Raw genomic sequence first — 17,974 nt, 5'->3', positions numbered from 1 at the left:
ACCCCCCCCCCCTTAGAAATAGATACAAACTTTTTTTAATTTAACACCCTTATCAATGCTGGAGGCAACTGGGATTTGGGATGCAGGCTGACAACTCGTGACCCCCCACAATGTAATAACCACACAACCCCCTGAGGAGTCCTGACCCCCAGTTTGAGAACCCTGGTATAGAAGGATCTGGGGGTGATAGTGGATCACAAATTGAATGAGAGTGGAGTGTGATGTAGTTGTGAACAAGGCTAATATCACAGGGGTGTATTAATAGGAGTGTTGGATGTAAGACACGGGAGGTGATTGTCCCACTCTAGTCGGCACTGGGGAGGCCTCAGCTGCAGGACTGTGTCCAGTTCTGGGCACCTTGCGGTAGGAAAACTGTGGGCGAATGGGAGCGAATCCAGAGGAGAGCAACAAAAATGAACAAAGGGTTTAGAAAACTCGATCTAGGAGGAAAGATTTAAAAAAATCAGGCCCTGTTTAGCCTTGAGAAAAGGGTGGTGGTGGGGGGGACAGACCTGGGAACAGTCTTCAAAGATGTTCAGGGCTGTTATGAAGAGGACGGGGATCAATTGTTCTCCGTGTCCACTGACGATATGCCCAGAAGTAACAGGCTTCAGCTGCAGCCGGGGAGATTTAGGTTAGAGAGCAGGAAAAACTGGGATCAGCAGTGAAAAGGCCCCTTCCCTGCATTTCCACCTGGCGGTCACCAGTAGGGCCCTGTCTTCTCCCCGCAGGCCCAGCAGGGTCCCATAAGGATTTAGGAACCCAGCTCTGCCGTGATCCCTCCCTCATGGAGACAGAAGCCCAGTTTGAAGCAGGGAGCTTGGAGCTCAGGCAAGGTCCACAGGCTCTGTCACCTGACAAGCGCCCCCCAAAACCAGCTGTGAGGATCAAACATCTGACTGGTGGGCGTCCCTAGCAGATAAAGCTAAATCCCGGGTCAGTGCTGGGAGCAGAGTCACGGGAGCAGCCCAGAGAGCAGATCCTGTCCTGGGAGCAGGGCTGCAGCAGCCAGAGCCGGAGGGGCCAGAGAAGCAGCCCGGGAGCTGGAGGCGGAGCAGCAGCAGCAGCGGTGCTGAGGCAAAGTGGAGCTGGAGCAGTCCGGAGCCAGGTGTGGGGAGCAGCTGGGGAGAGCGAGGGGGACCCTGGGCAGTGGGCCCAGCGCAGGGAGACACCTCAGCCAAGAGGCTCGGCAGGCCAGGCTTGGGGGGGATCGTAACCCCAACGGGGCGGGGGCGACGCTGGGACGAAGGGTCCTGCCACCCAGAGCCTGGGAGCGTGTGGCCACCGCCAGAGCAAGTGTCCGACCCGCAGCGTCCCTGCCGCACAGGGGCCTGGGACCCACAAGGACCAGGCTGTGAACTGCCCGGACGTTCCAGAGACACTGTCTGTGATGTTCCCTGCCACAGAGCAGGGTGACGGGTTTTCCTTTAACCCAGTGGTCCCCAACCTTTTTGTCTGGTGGGCGCCAGACGAAGGACCGTGGCAGCGGTGGAGCATCCGCCGAATTTCTGCGGCGTTTCGGCGGGGACGCCTCTCGTTGACATGACTTTCCGCCGACAAGTGACGTCATCGAGAGGCGTCACCGCCGAAACGCCGCAGAAATTCAGCGGCATTTTGGCGGATGCTCGACCGCCGGCCAGAACACATTTAGATGCCCCCGCGGGCACCGCGTTGGGGACCCCTGCTTTAATCTTTCCCATTTTTCCTTATTCATTTTTTAAATTAATTGTTAATTAAACAACTTGTATTTGCTTTAAATTGTATGAAATGATCAGTGGGTCAGGGAGGTGCCCAGTGCAGAGAGAGCCCCCCGGAGTGGGGACACCCTAGCCCCTGTCCCAGGTGACCACAGCAGGGTTGGGGGTCGAGCCCCCCAGGAATCCTGGGCCCAGCCTTGCTGGGGTTACGAGGACTCTGCCAGACAGGAGAGTGGAAGGGGAGCCCTCGAGGGCAGGCAGGGCTCTGGGTAAAGGAAGGGGGAGCGAGGACTCAGATCCTTTCGCTCGCCCACTTCACCGGGGTAGCGCAGAAGCCAGGAAAGTTCCCCACCATAGCGGGACCAGCCCCCCGCTGACGTTTACAAGGGCTAAGCCTGGTCGGGAGATTCCCAGCCACCAGGGCGGCGCCAGAGCAGCAGTGAGCGGGGCCCCAAGAGGGCAGGGGAGGGTGTTCCCCAGAGGAGGCACCAGGGGGCGCCAGATGTGGGCAAGTCCACCTATAACGGGGGTTCTCAAACTGGGGGTCGGGACCTCTCAGGGGGTCGCGAGGTTATTACATGGGGGGGGGGGGTCATGAGCTGCCAGCCTCCACCCCAAACCCCGCTTTGCCTCCAGCATCTATAATAGCGTTCAATATAAAAAAGTGGTTTTAATTTGCGAGGGGTGGGGGGTGGCACTCAGATTTTTTTTTAAATTTAATTTAATTTAATTTTTTTAAATTTATTTTTAAAGTTGCTTAATTTTTTTGAGCATGATAGTCTGTGGGGGGTTTGGTGCTTGTTTTATTTGGAGGCGGCTTCTTCGCAGCCGCTTTTTTGTATCGGGACTTCGGCACAAAGCGTAGGGTGACCCGATAGCAAGTGTGAAAAATCGGGACGGAGGAGTGGGGGTTGCTAGGCGCCTTTATAAGACAAAGCCCCGAATCTTGGGCCCGTCCCTATAAAATCGGGACATCTGGTCACCCTAACAAAGTCATGCTATAAAAATGGTGGCAGGCGCGGTGTGGGTGACTCCTGCCCGTCACCAGAATTTGAGAAGCCTCCACTCCCTGCTCCCGTTCAGTTACGAAAATCCCACCCACTCGACGCCTCCTATGCTGCATTTTCTCGTCCCGCGTGAAAGATGCTTTCACGGTTCCACACAGGAATGTCCCACGAAGCAACGGCGACCGCGGAGGGTGGCGAGCGAGAGGATGACCTCTTTTCTTAATAATGGAAGTCCGCGCATGGTTATTAATTTTAATTTGTAACTTCATGTTGTAGGCAGCAAAACTAGAAGTACTAAAAAAATATAATGGAATTTGTATAACCCTCCCCCCGACCCCACACGTGCACACCTGTCTTCCTCTGAGATGGGTTGGGCTTGTTTTGGGCCTGGTTTCAAAGGCAGCAGAGGGTTCAAGCTGGGACCCCTGGTTTCGAATCCCAGCTCTGGGAGGGGAGTGGGGTCTAGTGGTTAGAGCAGGGGGGGTTGGGAGCCAGGATTCCTGGGTTCTATTCCCAGCTCTGGGAGGGGAGTGGGGTCTGTTGGGTTAGAGAAGAGGGGACTGGGAGCTGGGACTCCTGGGTTCTATCCCCTGAGCCTCTCACAGGCACGTACTCATGGCATTTGTTGCCCCCCAGGTTGGGCCCGCACTCCAGTGTGTAGTAAAACTGCAACTGGCCGTGTTCAAGTTTGCAGGTGTGTGTGTCATTCCTGCCGACCTCAAGGTAGGTGTAGCAGCGGCCCAGGAGGTCGTCCTTAAATACGTCCTTGTCCCACACCTCCATTTCCAGTTTGGGCCGCTCTGGCAGTGTCACTGCCCCGAAGTCCAGGTCCTCTCCCCAGATGGGGTCGTTATCATCCTTAATGCGGGCTGTCTGCAGCTGCTGGCCTTGGAACAAGAACTTGACGTAGGCGTCGGTGTCGGTCACCATGTCTCCCGACAGGTTTATGCCCCACAGCACATGGACCTTCAGCCGGGCCGTGCCCCACTTAAGTGAGCAGCACATGGAGTTGGTGAGGGGGTTGCCGGAGCAGTAGCATTTGCAGGGGTCCCAGGGGTCGGCCTGGCCCCCCTCTGGGCAGCTACGAGGGCAACTCCTTCTCCGACCCCGCTCAGCCACGTACTCCTTCACTGCCTGCCTCAGCGCCTCCTGCCTGGGGTCGCCTGCTCTCACCAAGGTGTGGATGGGCGTCAGGGAGTAGGAGACCAGGTCGGGGCTGGTTTTGAGGCTCCCGCTCCAGGTCGAGAAGGAGCTGGCGTTTTGCTCGGTGGAGAAGAGCTGCTTGGAGAAGCTGTTGCCACCCGTCACCTGGATGCGCTTCTCCATGTTGGGCGCCTGGGAGCTCCCCCTGCCCTGGCTGCTCCTCTTGCTGGTCTGACTCAGGCCCAGGTCCTGCAAGAACTGTGAGCCCAGGCACGCCTTGATTTCGGTGGCGGTCAGCCCGTCCAGCGCTGCCCGGCAGGTCGGGATGGCCGTCAGCTGCCGCACGCGCCCCCCCAGGTCTGCCTGGCTCACATAGTGGGTGCCGTACGTGGCCAGGAAGGGCCGGTATGTGGCGGAGTCGTAGCTGGGTGGGAGGCTTCTCAAGGCCCTGGAGAACTGGGGCATCAGTGGGGGGTCTTGGGTGAGACTCAACCTGCCCAGAGGGGAAAGAGAGAGGAGTTAGGAGCCAACCAGAGAGACTCCCGGCACCTTCCCCTGAGCAAAGTGGCCCCACTTCCCCAGAGCTCACTCCGTGGGTTCCCTGGCAGGTGGGGCGCAGTAGGAGGCGCTCTCCTCTTGCAGTCAGTGCTACCCCATTACCCCGCTGCAGCAGTTGGGGGCGCTGGGCTGCACAGAGCAGGGTGGCGGGAGCAGCAGGGAACAACGTGCTGCCGGGAGCAGGGTGGGGCAGGGGCCAGGCCTGGGATTCTCACCTGTAATACACACACGGCATCTCGTGGCGTATGAACATGTACTTGTCCTGCAGCTCCTTCTGGTAAGCGTAGCTGGTGAGCCGGGATTTGGACCCTGCCAAGGCCGGGCCATGGGAATCCTCTGGCAGCCCCAGCTCTGACATCCAGTCGTTGTTCACATCCAGCGCCAGTGCCCGGCTCACAGCCGCGGCTGATTCTTCCACTGAGCTGCTGAGCTCCCAGCTGCACGAGATGTTGACCCTCCAGTCCACCACGGCCAGCGGCAGCCTCTGGTGCTGCCTCCCCTGCAGCCGGTTCTCGCAGAGGGTGCAGGCGCCATTTGGGCGGCGCCACAGGCTGGTGTCCACCACATCAGCCCCCGTCCACTCCAGCGTGGTGATGTCGATGCCCTCCCCCACCAAGCTGTACCCGGGCACGAAGGTCATGGTCTCCTCGCACTCCTCAGCTGTGCCAGTGTAGCAGTCGGAGGAGACTCCAGGGAGCAGGAAGAGGAGGAGCAGAGGGATGAAGACACCGGATCTTGCCATGGCTGGTGCGATGGTGCCCCCAACCTGGGAGCGGATTTCGGTCCCTGAGCCTCCTTAGAGGGAGAGAAACAGAGAGGGGCTTCATTAACAACAATCAAGTGGCAGGCAGTTCCACAGGCACAACACATCCTAGCAGCATCCCAGAAGCCTGCAAGCTGCTCTGACCCTCCCTGGATCTGAGAGAAGAGCTCTCCAACAACCTATGCTATAGCCTGCCTGCCCCATTGTCCGCTGATTCTGAAGGAGAGTTGCTGCTGGGTGTGAGCAGCACAGGGACTAGGACAGATTCAACCTGGCAGTTCTGATTCTGTCCACTAGGGGGCAGTTGATTTAGTTGTGTGTAGTTGGGACATGAGACACATGGGTGAATAGTTCTCATTCCATACAATAGATAACTGTGCGGATAAGCACCTGTGTAAACCCCCGCTCCCCATCCCACCCCCAAAATGAATCTCCCCTCATTGTGCTGGGGACTGAATCCCCCATGTGAGCTGCAGGCAGTAGGGTGACCTTCCTGAAATACTCACAGCCCCGTTCCCTCCAGCAGGAAGAGAGAGAGAGAGAGAAGGGTGCACACCTACATGAAGGTCCTCAATTCCCTTCAAGTCTTACCTCCTAAATCGCTGTATGTGCCAGGCTTCTTCGCCTGGCACTGAGCTGCAGCCAGCTCTGGGGAGGGGCAGCTGGGGAACAACCAGACAATTATATTGTCCAGAGACAGCTTATCCGTCGCTGAGTTGCAGCCACCTCTGGGGTGCGGCAGCGGGGGAACAGCCACCCAGAGAGCTCTGGGGAGCACTGGCATGGGTACTGGGGTACAGTGATGTCCCCACACCTAGACAGACTGCTGCTCCCCAGCATGTCCAAGGGGCTTCCCTGCTCCCCGGGTTACCTGTCTGCAGCAAAGCACAGGGCTCCCGTGTGGGGATCACGGCAGCTGGGCTGGAGTGGCGGCATTTCCAGGGACTGCCCTGATGCAGATGTCAGCTGGATCAGAGTGCAGGGAGCTGAGCTCTCCTGAGCTCCCTGGGTTCGTCAGTTGGGAGGCGGGGCAGGCAGAAAGAGGGACCCCTGCCTACAGCACCCCCCCAATATTGAATCCAGCAGGATCAGGGGGAGCGAGGGGGGCTGGCTGAGGGGAAGGGCCAGATCCTGACATAAGTGATCCAATTGTAAATCTGGAGTGGGGTCAGGCAGCTAAAGAGGGGAGCCAGGACACCTGGATTCTAACCCTGGCTCAGGGAGGGGAGTGGAGGCTAGTGGTTAGAGCAGGGGAGGCTGGGAGCCAGGACTCCTGGGTTCTCTCCCTAGCTCAAGGAGGGAAGTGGAGGCTAGTGGTTAGAGCAGGGGAGGCTGGGAGCCAGGACTCCTGGGTTCTCTTCCTAGCTCTGGGAGGGGAGTGGGGTCTAAGTCTGGACTTCTGGGTGCTTTCCCTGGCTCTGGGAGTGGAGCAGGACCTAGTGGCTAAAGCAGGGGGTAGTGGTGGCATTTTCAGGAAGCCCGGACTCCTGGATTCTTTTATTTGCTCTGGGAGTGGAATTGGGTCTAGGCGTTAGAGCGGGGGAAGGGCTGGGATTCTATCCCCGGCTCTGGGAAGGGAGTGGGGTCTAAGGGTCAGAAGGGGGGTGGGGGGACATGGAGCCAAGAGGGATTAAACATTAGCAGACTAACTAGTCCATGTTCAACCTTTAGAGACATATTAGGAGATAATGATCGTGTTTTTTGTGTGTTTACGTATACGCTGTTAGAGGTTGACAATGTAACCAAACGGTTCCTGTCTGTCATTATATTCTGTTAATTCAGAGATCCAAAGGAGATGTTAACATTTAGATGAACTGTAAATGGAGTAACGTCTCTATCTTCATTCCTCTTTGAAGTATGCAGTTAATTACTTGTAAATGGCGGGAGGTGGGCAGTTGCTTTATATTAATTCATACAGCTAATTACGGGTGGTCCTTTGTGAATAGAAGGTCTTACTTCAAAGCCACAAACTATAAAAGAACTCTTGGGCCCTGATCCTGTAATCTCAGATCTGCTTAAGCTTCATGTGGGAAGTTTGATTCGCAAGATTGAGGTCTCCAGCTCCAGTCTGGATCACCCTGATTTCGGACATTGGCCTGTCTTTTTGGGACTATAACCTGATGAACAGATTCAGGAAAGGACTCTTTGCAATTCTGAAGCTCACCATCTTTACTATGAAACTGACCTAAGAACTCAATTCATAGCTGGCTGGATAAAGATCTTTTAACCAATCCCCTCTCTTTTGTTTTTTAATAAAGTTAAGTTTAGTTCACAAGAGTTGGCTGTAAGTGCATTTGGGTAAGAGCTGAAATATTCACTGTCCTGGTGGGGAATGTGTCCAGTATTTTTATACAATGAGCAAGATTTTCAGTAATCCTCATCATATTTCACTCGGCTGTCTGGATTGCAGCCCAAGGCTGCTTCTTTAAGGGAGCTGAGTAACCAGTAAGTTATTGCAGACGCTGCTTTGTTGCTGGCTTGGTGAATCTAAGTATTAGAAGAACCACCAGTTTTGGGGAGTGTCTACCCCATTCGTTGCAGTTTGCCCAGATTGAGAAATATCAGGGTGCCCCACCCCCCAAGATCCCAGTCACGGGCATGGGAGACAGGACTCTTGGATTCTACTGAAAGCCGAGAACTTGCTGGGGAGCCAGTGTTTGTGGGTGCTGGATCGCCTCAGGGGATGTGTGTTGCCTGCAGCCCCCCTTTGCTCTCAGGACAGGGTGTGGGGAGGGGTGGGACACCGGGAAGGGAGACAAGGGGTCAGGGCAAGTGGCAGGATTTAGTCACAGGGTGGGTCTGAGTCCCTCTCTCATCCCCTCTGGCCATGCCAGGATCTGTGGGCGACCTGAGCCCCCTACCTGTGTTTGTTCCAGGATCTGTGAGTGACCTGAGCCCCCTATCTGTGTTTGTTCCAGGAACTGTGGGCATCAAATCCTCCTCTTAATTTCGTTTGGTGACCCCTAGTTCTTGTGCTACGAGAAGGAGTAAACAACACGTCCTTATCTACTTTCTCTACACCAGTCATGACTTTATAGACCTCAATCATATCTCCCCTTGGCCGTCTCAATTCCATGCTGAAAAGTTCCAGTCTCATTAATCTCTCCTCATACGGAAGCCGTTCCAGACCCCTCATCATTTTTGTTGCTCTTTTCTGAACCTTTTCCAATTCCAATAGATCTTTTTTGAGACGGGGCGACCACAGCTGCACGTAGTATTCAAGATGTGGGCGTACCAGGGATTTACATAGAGGCAAGATGATATTTTCTGTCCTATTATCTCTCCCTTTCTTAATGATTCCCAGCATTCTGTTGGCTTTTTTCACTGCCGCTGCACATTGAGTGGCTGTTTTCAGAGAACTATCCACAGTGACTCCACGATCTCTTTCTTGAGCGGTAACAGTGGCCACACCCTCTCCCTGCCCCCAGGCATGTGCTGGCATCTGGGGGTCAGGAAGGAATTATTCATTGGGCAGGGTGAGGGGAGCTGGGGGGCAAGAGGGAGGGGGGGGGAAGAAATGGGGGAGGGGCACTTGGGGTAGAATGGGGGCCAAGGAGGGGATCAGGGGTTAGTGGGGGGCTGAGGGGCTTCCACGCAGCGAGACACCCTGGGGCAGCGGAGTCAGCTCTGCAGTTCCTTTACCCTCCTCAGCCCCTCTGCCTGGGCACCAGCTCGGGAAGTGGGGTCAGATCCTGGAGGCGGATCTCCCTGCTCTGCCCTGCAAGAACTCAGGATTTCGCCCCAGGGTTTCTCTTCTACATTTCAAAAGTTTTGCAATAACTAAACAGCACCTACCTTGTCTGTGCCAGAAGCTGGAGTGATCCCAGCTCCTAAAGAGGCCTCTGGTCACCTGGGTTTAGCTTGTGCCATATAAATACCGTCACAGGCGCTGGCTTCCGGTTTTCCCCAGGGGTGCTCCTCCCCCTTCCCTGAGGCCCCGCCTGAACTGCACCCCCTGTCCGGAGCTCCCTCTCTCCTCCCTCTGCCCGTCTGGGCAAAGGCACAGCCTGACCTCACACCTCTCCCAGCACCCCCGGGGGAGCCCCCTGCCCTCGCACCATTCCTGGGGACTGAGTCTCCACCGTACCCCTCTCTCCTCTGATGCTGGGGTCGGGGAAGCCTAATCCACTCCCCTGCCCGCCCCGCCGAACTCAGAGCCGGGGGAAGCCCCTGCCCACCCAGGCCGGCCCAGAGCTCGGCAGTCCCTGGCTGTCATGTTTCCTGGGCTGTGCGGGGTCCAAGCACGGGGTGAGGTGGCAGGGCAGGGACGCTACAGTCACCCCCAGGACTGCCACCCCTGTGCCAAGTGCATAAAGTGACAGCAGCCGCCTGCCCCACTCCCCCAATCCCTGCCCTCTTATCATCTCTTCCCGCCCCCACTCCGCCCCCTCCCAAGGCCTGCACACACACCCCTCGCCACTGTCCTCCCTCCCCCAAGGCCCCTGCCCGCCAGGGCTGCCTGACTTACCTAGTGGGTGCCCGACGTGGCCAGGAAAGGCTGATAGGCGGATGAGTGGTAGCTGGGTGGCAGGAGATGCAGGGCCTGGGGGAAGTGGGGTGGCAGTGGGGGCTTTGGGGGGGCTTTGGGGTTCCTTAACCTTTCCAGAGGGAAAAGAGAGAGGAATTAGGAGCCAAGAGACACCTCCCCTGGCTGCCCTGGGGCAGGGGGTCTGTGGTGGGCGCTCTCCCCTTGCCCTAGAGCTGCACTAGGGGGCGCTGTTCTCCAGAGAGAAGGGCGGGGGGCTCGGAGGAGGATGCCGTGCTGCAGGGGCCAGCAGGGGATTCTCACCTGTCATACACAGAGGACACCTTGTGATGCACAAATATGAACTTGGCCTGTGCTCCTTCAGGTAGGCAAAGCTGGTGAGCCGGGATCGGGAACGCCCAGGGCCAGGAATGGGGACTCGTCCGACAGCTCCAGCTCCAACTTCCAGTCATTGTTCACATCCGACGCCATTGCCTGGGCTACGTCCATGGCTGACTCGTCCACCGAGCTCCTGAGGTCCCGTTGCACCAGCTGTGCACCCTCCAGTCCACCATGGCCAGCGGCAGCCTCTGCTGCTGCCTTCCCTGCAGCGGGTTCTGGCACAGGCTGCAGGGACTGTTCAGGCCGCCCCACAGGCTGGTGTCCACCCAGCATGGTCACGTCGATGGCCTCCCCCACCAGGCTGTACGCAGGCAGAGAGAGGAGCGGGAGTGGGTAACCCTGGGAGCGAATGGATGACTGAGAAGGGCTGTCACACTGAATGGGGTTCCCCCCAGGGACCGCACGGGGCCAAGAGTGGGCACAACCTGTGAGTCTGTGACACCCGCGAGGTGCTCTGGGATGGACTCCCAACGGTCAGCGCGGGCAACCAGGACTGGCAGGGGTTGCCTCTCACTCTGGCTGAGTTCTCAAAAGCCCTTTGTCTCATGCCCACTGATCGGTCTCCAGGCATGGAGAGACTGACCGTGGAATTTGCCACGTGTTCTGGGACGTCCTCGGCCTGGACCTTGCCATTGTCTGGGACGAGTCCGTAGGGAGCAGAGTGCTACCCCTGTCATGCAGGCGAGCCGTGCCCACCTCTGAGGGGACCTCTGCATCACAACCTTTGGAACTGGTGGCCCGTCTCACTCCTCAGCAGAGCCTACACGGTCATAGCTAAGGCCATTTGACTGTGATTGGCAACTGCCCTGGGCCCCACGCTTTGGGGGGCCCCGCATTCAGGGGGATGTGTTATTCTTATAAGAAGCACACAGGATCCTTTTCAGGGGATAAGGCAGTACGCCACTTTTACTAAGAATACCATAGTAAAGCAGCTAGCATATGCTCACATAAAAACACACACACACATTCAGACACACACGCACTGTCCCTCCAGTCAATGTTAAAGGTACCAGTCTGTAGCTCGGACTAATGTAATGGCCAGTTAGATTCACTTATCTTCTAACACACACATCCCTCATTCACACATAAAACAGGACTGATTTACCCAGAAACAGTATGAACATTTAAGCAGGAACATCGAGTTACAATTTAAAGAAAACAATCATCACACCCTTCTGCTTCTTTCACAATGCTAACTTTAAACCTGTAAGAAAGTGGTGACCATAAGGGTCTATTCCTGCCTTGAAATCAGCTTCAGACACAAGATTCTGGCTGATTAATCTTTACCAAGGGCACACTAGGCCGTTCCTTCCTGCTTTCAGAAAGGGTGGCTGGCAGGGTACATCAAATTATAATTACACTATACATCAATGCATTTAATACATACTACATTTATTATCCTTCATTCTAACTAATTCATACCAAAACTAAAATAGGATTTTTCTAATACAGATTTGGGGTCCAGGGTGGCCTGGTGCTGGTAGCACCAGGCCCCAGCCCACCCCACGCTGCTGGCTCCTGGTGTCACTCAGGGGAGCGGGTGGAAGCCAGAAAGAGGCAGGGTGGAGGTTTGGAGGGAGGGGTGGATTGGGGACGGGGTGGCGTAGATCAGGGGTGGGAAGAGGTGGGGCGGGGGCTTGGGACAAGGGGTGGAGTGGCTGCAAAGCAAGTGCGGGAAGCGGTGGGGTGGCAGCTTGGAAGAAGGGGTGGAGTGGGGGTGGGGCCTGGAGTGAGGGGGGTGTCCTGGGCCCTGTACCCCCCAACCAAGGGACGGTCCTGGTGACTGGGGTCCACACTGGTGGGCTCGGGGACCTCCTTGAGTTCGTGTGTAGGGATGGTCTGTCGTTCACCTTCCTGTCCCTGAGCAGGAGAAGGCGTTCGACAGGGTGGACTATGGGTATCTCCTGGGCACTTTGCAGGCGTTCAAGTTGGAGACACTGTTTGTGGGTTTCCTCCAGGTGCTGTGCACCTCCGTGGAGTGCTTGGTCAGGCTCAACTGGTCCCTGACTGAACCGGTCACCTGCCAGGCCAGCTGCACACTCTGGCCATTGAGTCCTTCCTCCATCTGCTCTAGACAATGAGCCGGAGTTTTCTGTGGTCCTGTCAGCATATGCCGCCAACGTGCTGCTCGTGGTGCAGGACCCAGGCTCCCTGCTGCAGTTGGAGGCCTGCCAGGCTGTCTAATCAGCAGCCTCCTCCTCCCAGGTCAACTGAGTCAGGAGCTCTGACCTGGTGGCCAGGGACAGGTGGCAGGCGAGCTCCCTCCCACCCGCGCTTCAGGCCATCCAGTAGAGCACGGGTCTGCTACCCCCTCTGAGCATTCACCTTTCCTCCACCCATCCCTCTCCATCGGAGAACAGGCAGGATTTGGAGAGCAGGGTGGCTGAGCGGCTGTGGAGGTGAACCGGACTGTTCCGGTGCCTCTTCCTGTGGCGGAAACCACTGGTGCTCAACCAGCTAGTCCTGTCCCTGCTCTGGCACCAGCTCAATACTCTGAGCCCGGCCCTGGATTTCCTGGCCCAGCTCCAGAAGGTAGCTCTGGAGTTTCTCTGGCCAGGACTGCACTGGGTCTCTGCGGAGGTTCTCAGTCTCCCCCAGAGGAAGGACAGGGCCTGGTCTGCCTCTGCACCCAAGTCCAAGTCTTCCACCTCCAGGCTCTTTGTTGGCACACGACTTCCTCTGCTTCCCCCTTGGGCTCCGGTACGACCGGCAGCTCCTTTTTCTCCATCCAAGGGGTCTGCAACCTGGTGCACGTGAGGTAAACATGCGCCAGAGTCTCCCTCATGCCAGAAAAGGGCAGGCGCCGGGGATAGGTGTGAAATGTCCAAGTACCTTCATGGAGCCATCAGCTGATGTTCCTGGCGGGCCGCAGAACCCGGTGGAATAAAGGCTGGCTCCCCGGGGCTCCTCACCCTCAAGAGATGGCACAAGGTGCTGCCGCTGCGTATTGGGGTGGGACACGAGGGTGAGCAAACGGAACGTGTGGAGCACGAGTGTGTACAAATGTTTCCTTCGTGTGATTCAGAAATGAACCGGCTGCAGATTATGGAGCCTTCTCATGTTGTGAGAGGCAGTGGGTTGGGAGGCAGGGGGTTCACGGGGCAGAGGCCTGATAACAAGGTCCAGAGGGCAGGGGAGAGGGGCGGACGGGGAGCTCCCGCTCACAGATCCTACTCAAGGAAAGCCATGGAGGCGGGCGGTAAGGGTGCCCTCACCTCCGGGAGTACACGCCGGGAGGTATGAGGGGTGGAGAGCCCCATGAAACGTCCAAGCGCCAGGGAATCCACCCAGTCCCGTCCTGTCCCCCGCTCGTAGTGCAGGAGGTCTCTGATCCTGGTGCTTCCTGCCAGGGCCAGCCTCCAGCGCTCTGAGGGAGATCCCGCTACCCCTACACCTAGCTGGGGATTGTGCAGCAAGAGCTTCACGAAGACACCTATCGCCTCAGTGGCTGCGACAAACCTAGACGTTGGCACCAGTCAGAGCCGTCCCGTCCATAGGCTGGTCTGGGGCAACTGGCCGGGCCCCGTGCTTTGGGGGGCATGTGGGGCCCAGGGCAGCCTAGAGGGTTAATGTGGCGGGGGGGGTGGCCTGGGACCGGCAGCAGGGGTCGCGCCCGCCTCCTCATCAGCATCACTCGGAGGAGGGGACTTGGGGGAGGGGGTGGAGTGGGGCAGAGCAGGGGTGAGGGTTTAGGGGAAGGGGTGGAGCAGGGACGGGAAGGGGCAGGGTGGAGGGGGAGGTTGTCCCAGGCCTTGCACCCCCCCCAAGGGACAGCCCTGAGAGGCATGGCCCTGTAGCCTCCTGCTCCTGTTTGATCATTTGTTTTCCCCTGAATTTAGTTGAACTTTGGGCTTTGTTAGTGGTTTCTCCCCTTGGGCTGGTGCAGGAGCCTTCAGTTGTGGGTGGGCGAGCACCCTCCCCCCTGCCCGGGGCGTTGATAGGTGGGTTTGCTTTGTACCATGGAGAAAAAGAGCCAATAGGAAATTGGAACTAAAAGTTTTTTAGGGACGCTGGCTCCCAGCCTTTACTTTACATTTACCAGAAATCACGCAGAGCACAAAGTGGGGGAAAGGTCAGCAGCCTCCCCCTCCCAGCCCGGGCCCCCGGCGCGCGGCTGGACAGCAGAAGGGAAGCGTGTTTGATACTAGGGCGGCATCCTACAGGTGGCCCATTCGCATCTCTGTGTAACTGTCCAGGTCGGTGAGAATTGCTCGGCCCGACACGCTCTGGAAGCGATGGCCATGGGTAGGAGAAAGTCAGATCCCTCAGGGGTCGATGGGCACCAGGGCGTGTGAGCCCAGGCCGGGGCTGGCTTTGAGGCTCTGCAGCCAGGCCAAGAAAGCTCCAGCCCATGTCAGGGGCTCTGTGTGCCCCCCTCCCCAAGCCAGTGGCTGTGTTTCCTAGGGCACTGACATTTTAAATGCCATAGGAACACGGGGGAAAAGATGGCTGAGTCCTTTTGAGATGCAGGCAGGGGTTAATCTGGCCGCAGGATGAGGCACTGACTGAGTTAGGGGGATGGAGAATGGGGTTTTTCCCCTATAAGGGTCGTCAGCTCCTATCTTAACCCAACAGCCACACGCCATTCCTCACGCAAGGATGTGTGAGATGCAGCTGCCTCTGGGGTGGAGCGGAGGGGACCTGTCAGGGCAGGGCCATTTCCTTCCCATTTCAAAGGGGACCTTGCAGTCCACATAAAAGTCTCCGGCCTCAGGTGGAGCCAGGACTGGGCTGAAGACACAGGGAGGATGGTGTGGCCAGATGAGTCACTGGTAAGCATGTGAGCAGAGGAGGCACCAGGATGTGGCCAGAAGCAGACAGCCCTCCGCAGCTCCCACCCCTCCCAGTGGAGTGTACGAGAATCAAGACCACAGAGGGCAACACACCTTTGGGGGCAGAGGCCTATCAGAGCAGGCCTGCTGAGCCCTGTGCAAAGAGAAACAACAATCAGCTGGATTGTTTGACAGGTGGGGAAACTGAGGCACAGAGAGGTCAGGCCTAGATCACTGTCAGGGAGCCAGTGATAGAACCCAGGAGTCCTGGCTCCCAGCCTCTCCTGTTCTAACCCACCAGACCCCAGTCCTCTCCCAGAGCCCGGAACAGAACCCTAGTAGGTAAAACCTGTGTGGTCTCGTGTGAGAGACACAGAAGGAAGGACACTGGGAGCCTTTGCAATGGAAACTGGGCCATGGAGACTTTTACTGTACCCATCGGCCATATTCCCTTTCCTGCCCGGCCCCAGAGCTGAGGGGCTGGTTGGAAAGGGACATCGGGCCTTTCCCCTCTAGGGGTGCCAGCTTCACTCCATCCCCAGGGCAGGGGCGTGGCAGGCTCAGGTGGGTGAGAGTGGGACATGGGGCCTTTCCCCTGTAGGGCGCAACAGACCCCGGTCTCCCCCACCACAGCCAGCCCCTGCCCAGGTGTCCCCCACGCAGTCACCTTCCAGCCTGGCCCCCTGCTGGCTGGCTCAGGCAAGTGGATTATGGGATTTGGGGCCTTTACCATCAAGGGGCCGCTTCTCTGATCCAGCCCCAGGTTGGGGGGGATTTTACCTTGTATTTTTGTAAGGGACCCCCTGTCTGACACACTGCTTTTCTTCTAGCTGGAACAAACTGTCCTCTGGGGGGAAAGGAGACATGGGTGGACCTGCAGGGGATGTTGCTGTTGCTGGGAAAGGCCGATCCTGTCTCCCAGAAGACCCAACAAGATGAACACACCTGAAAGGGGAATGAAAAGACTAGCAGAGAGAGGAAAATTCAGTTGTTGACTGACTCTTGTAGCCTCATAGCTGGAGAAACAAGGCCCCAGACCCCACCCTGACCAGCCACTTCAAGGCCCGGCAAACTTGTCCCAACAATGGGCCATTTCCGTAGCCAATTTTGATTGGACGTATTCCTGGAGGGGTCTTCACATGACATCATCTTTGCAAAAGATTCAGCCTGGGCCAGCTGAGCCGGACTCTTATCAGAGAAAGGCAAAAAGAGCGAGAGAAAGAGGCGAGAGAAGAAAGAAGAGGGGGAAGGAAAAGACGAGCATGATGGAGGGGGAGGGAGCAGGAAGTCCACGTCTCACCTCCCGGGCCGTGAATGGGATTTAGCCAAAGCCAGCGGAGGTGGCAACGTCACCCGGGTCCCTCTGTCTGGCCTGATCCGAGCTCAGATCCAAGGACCAGGACAATGAAGACCCAATAATGTCATGGCAGTTGGGTCCCCAACTCTCCAGGACCCCCCTAGAACCTCCAGGAATTAAAGATGAATCTTTCATAAAAAATTAAAAGTCTTGTGATGAAACCTCCACGAAAACGGCCAACCAGAATCGGCCACCCTGCCTGGTGCAGTGCAGGAGACGATACAGGTGGCTGCCATTATGGTGAAACTTGCTCCCATCTGCCCATCCGGCCTCTTCATCGCCACCCCAGAGTTCTCGCCAAAAGGGAGCAGTGGCCAAGCTAGTCCCTCCCCTCCTGGTTTTGTCGACCAATCAGGCCTCCAATTTTATTATCTGCTAGGGACTTCCTCCATTCAGATAACGTTTGATCCCGGCAGCGTGCTCTGTGGATATATAGCTGGAGTTGGGAGGGGGCGTATGTCACATGTTACCTACCAGCTCTGTGTTCCTGGGAAACCAGGGCACAGTATCCAGCCTGTCTGACTCAGGAAGGACCTTCCTCCCCCGCCAACCTCTGCTTGAATCCAAACTGCTCAGAAGAAAGACTTACAAAAAGCAATGAAATGGCAGGGGGAGACACACCTAAGCCCCTCCGGACAAGGGTGACAGGATTAAGGCAACTCCCCTAGTCTCATTTGCATCAAAGATGGGGCATGGAGGCACCTCCATTAGCGCACAGAATGGAGAACAGACATTCCAAGGCAAGAACCACACTGAACTCTGGGACCAGAAAAGCGGGGAAGCAGTGCATGATGGGAAATCTCTGCTCCAGATGTTAATGACCCCACGCCTGCGCACACCCAGCTCAGCAGTTATCAGACCAAGTCTAGTAATAAATCCTCTACTGGTATCCAAAATACTGAAGCTGCCCAATGGCATTGTGAGCTCTCTCAAAGGGACACCGCCCATAGCCGGGATTGATCAGTTCTTATTGTCTAGCCTGAACAAAACAGCTTTGAAATACTCCCTTAAATCATCAGTTTACCCACCAAGAAATCTAGTGTCTCCCTTGAACCATTGCTCTTTTTCTACAAACCCCCCTATACACGCTCAAGTGAGTGTTCTGATGCCTGGATACAAAATCTGCATCTGTTACATTGGGACTTTATCTTCTCCTGAGTGATGGTTCTGGGGGCTCTGCTTGTCTCCAGTGCTCCAGACCCACAGCTACTACCACCACCTGGGAAACCCAATCGATTCAAGCTTCACGAAGAGCTGAGCACCCCACCCTCAGTCTCTCTTGAGTGTTTTTGGCTTCCCCATTCTCTCTGCAGTAACTCTCCTCGTACCTAAGCTAAAGAGCCCTGTGTGATGGGTTGAGTCACAGAAACCCCCTTGGGGCTGCTACCTGATGTGCTGAGGCTACCTCTGAGCCCGTTTTCCCTGCCAGCTTGGGACTTCAGTACCCTGCCTGGTTGAGCCAGACATGCAAGCCTGCTGCAAAGCCAGACCTAGGTCTGAACCACTGGTCCCACAAAGTTGCAGGCTTAACTGAAAACAGCTTAAGACGTTCTCCTGTCTCCAGCACCCAGACACCAAGCCCCCAGTGGGATCCAAACCCCCGAATAAATCAGTTTTACTCTGTATAAAGTTTATACGGGGTCAACTCATAAATTGTCCACTCTCTATAACACTGATAGGGAGATATGCACAGCTGTTTGCTCCCTCAGGGATTAATTACTTACTTTGGGGTAATTAATAAGGAAAAGTGATTTTATTAAATATAAAAAGTAGGATTTAAGTGGTTCCAAGTAATAACAGACAGAACAAA

At 56.5% G+C, this 17,974-nt stretch overlaps 1 protein-coding gene across 1 annotated transcript; it reads right to left on the bottom strand.

Moving 5' to 3' along the window:
* Positions 1–2,942: 2,942 nt before the first annotated feature.
* Positions 2,943–9,096, bottom strand: LOC123370475 (perforin-1-like). Its single transcript, XM_045017077.1, has 3 exons — positions 8,964–9,096; positions 4,621–5,200; positions 2,943–4,340 (listed from the first exon to the last, which is right to left on the bottom strand). The coding sequence occupies exons 2-3, from the start codon at positions 5,145–5,147 to the stop codon at positions 3,212–3,214; spliced, it is 1,656 nt and encodes a 551-aa protein (XP_044873012.1). The 5' UTR covers positions 5,148–5,200; positions 8,964–9,096; the 3' UTR covers positions 2,943–3,211.
* Positions 9,097–17,974: the final 8,878 nt, after the last annotated feature.

This window comes from Mauremys mutica, chromosome 4 (assembly GCF_020497125.1).
Source record: "Mauremys mutica isolate MM-2020 ecotype Southern chromosome 4, ASM2049712v1, whole genome shotgun sequence".
Lineage (NCBI taxonomy): Eukaryota > Metazoa > Chordata > Testudines > Geoemydidae > Mauremys > Mauremys mutica.
The sequence above is the reverse complement of the archived record's forward strand: the minus strand, read 5'-3'. Positions and strand labels throughout refer to the sequence as shown.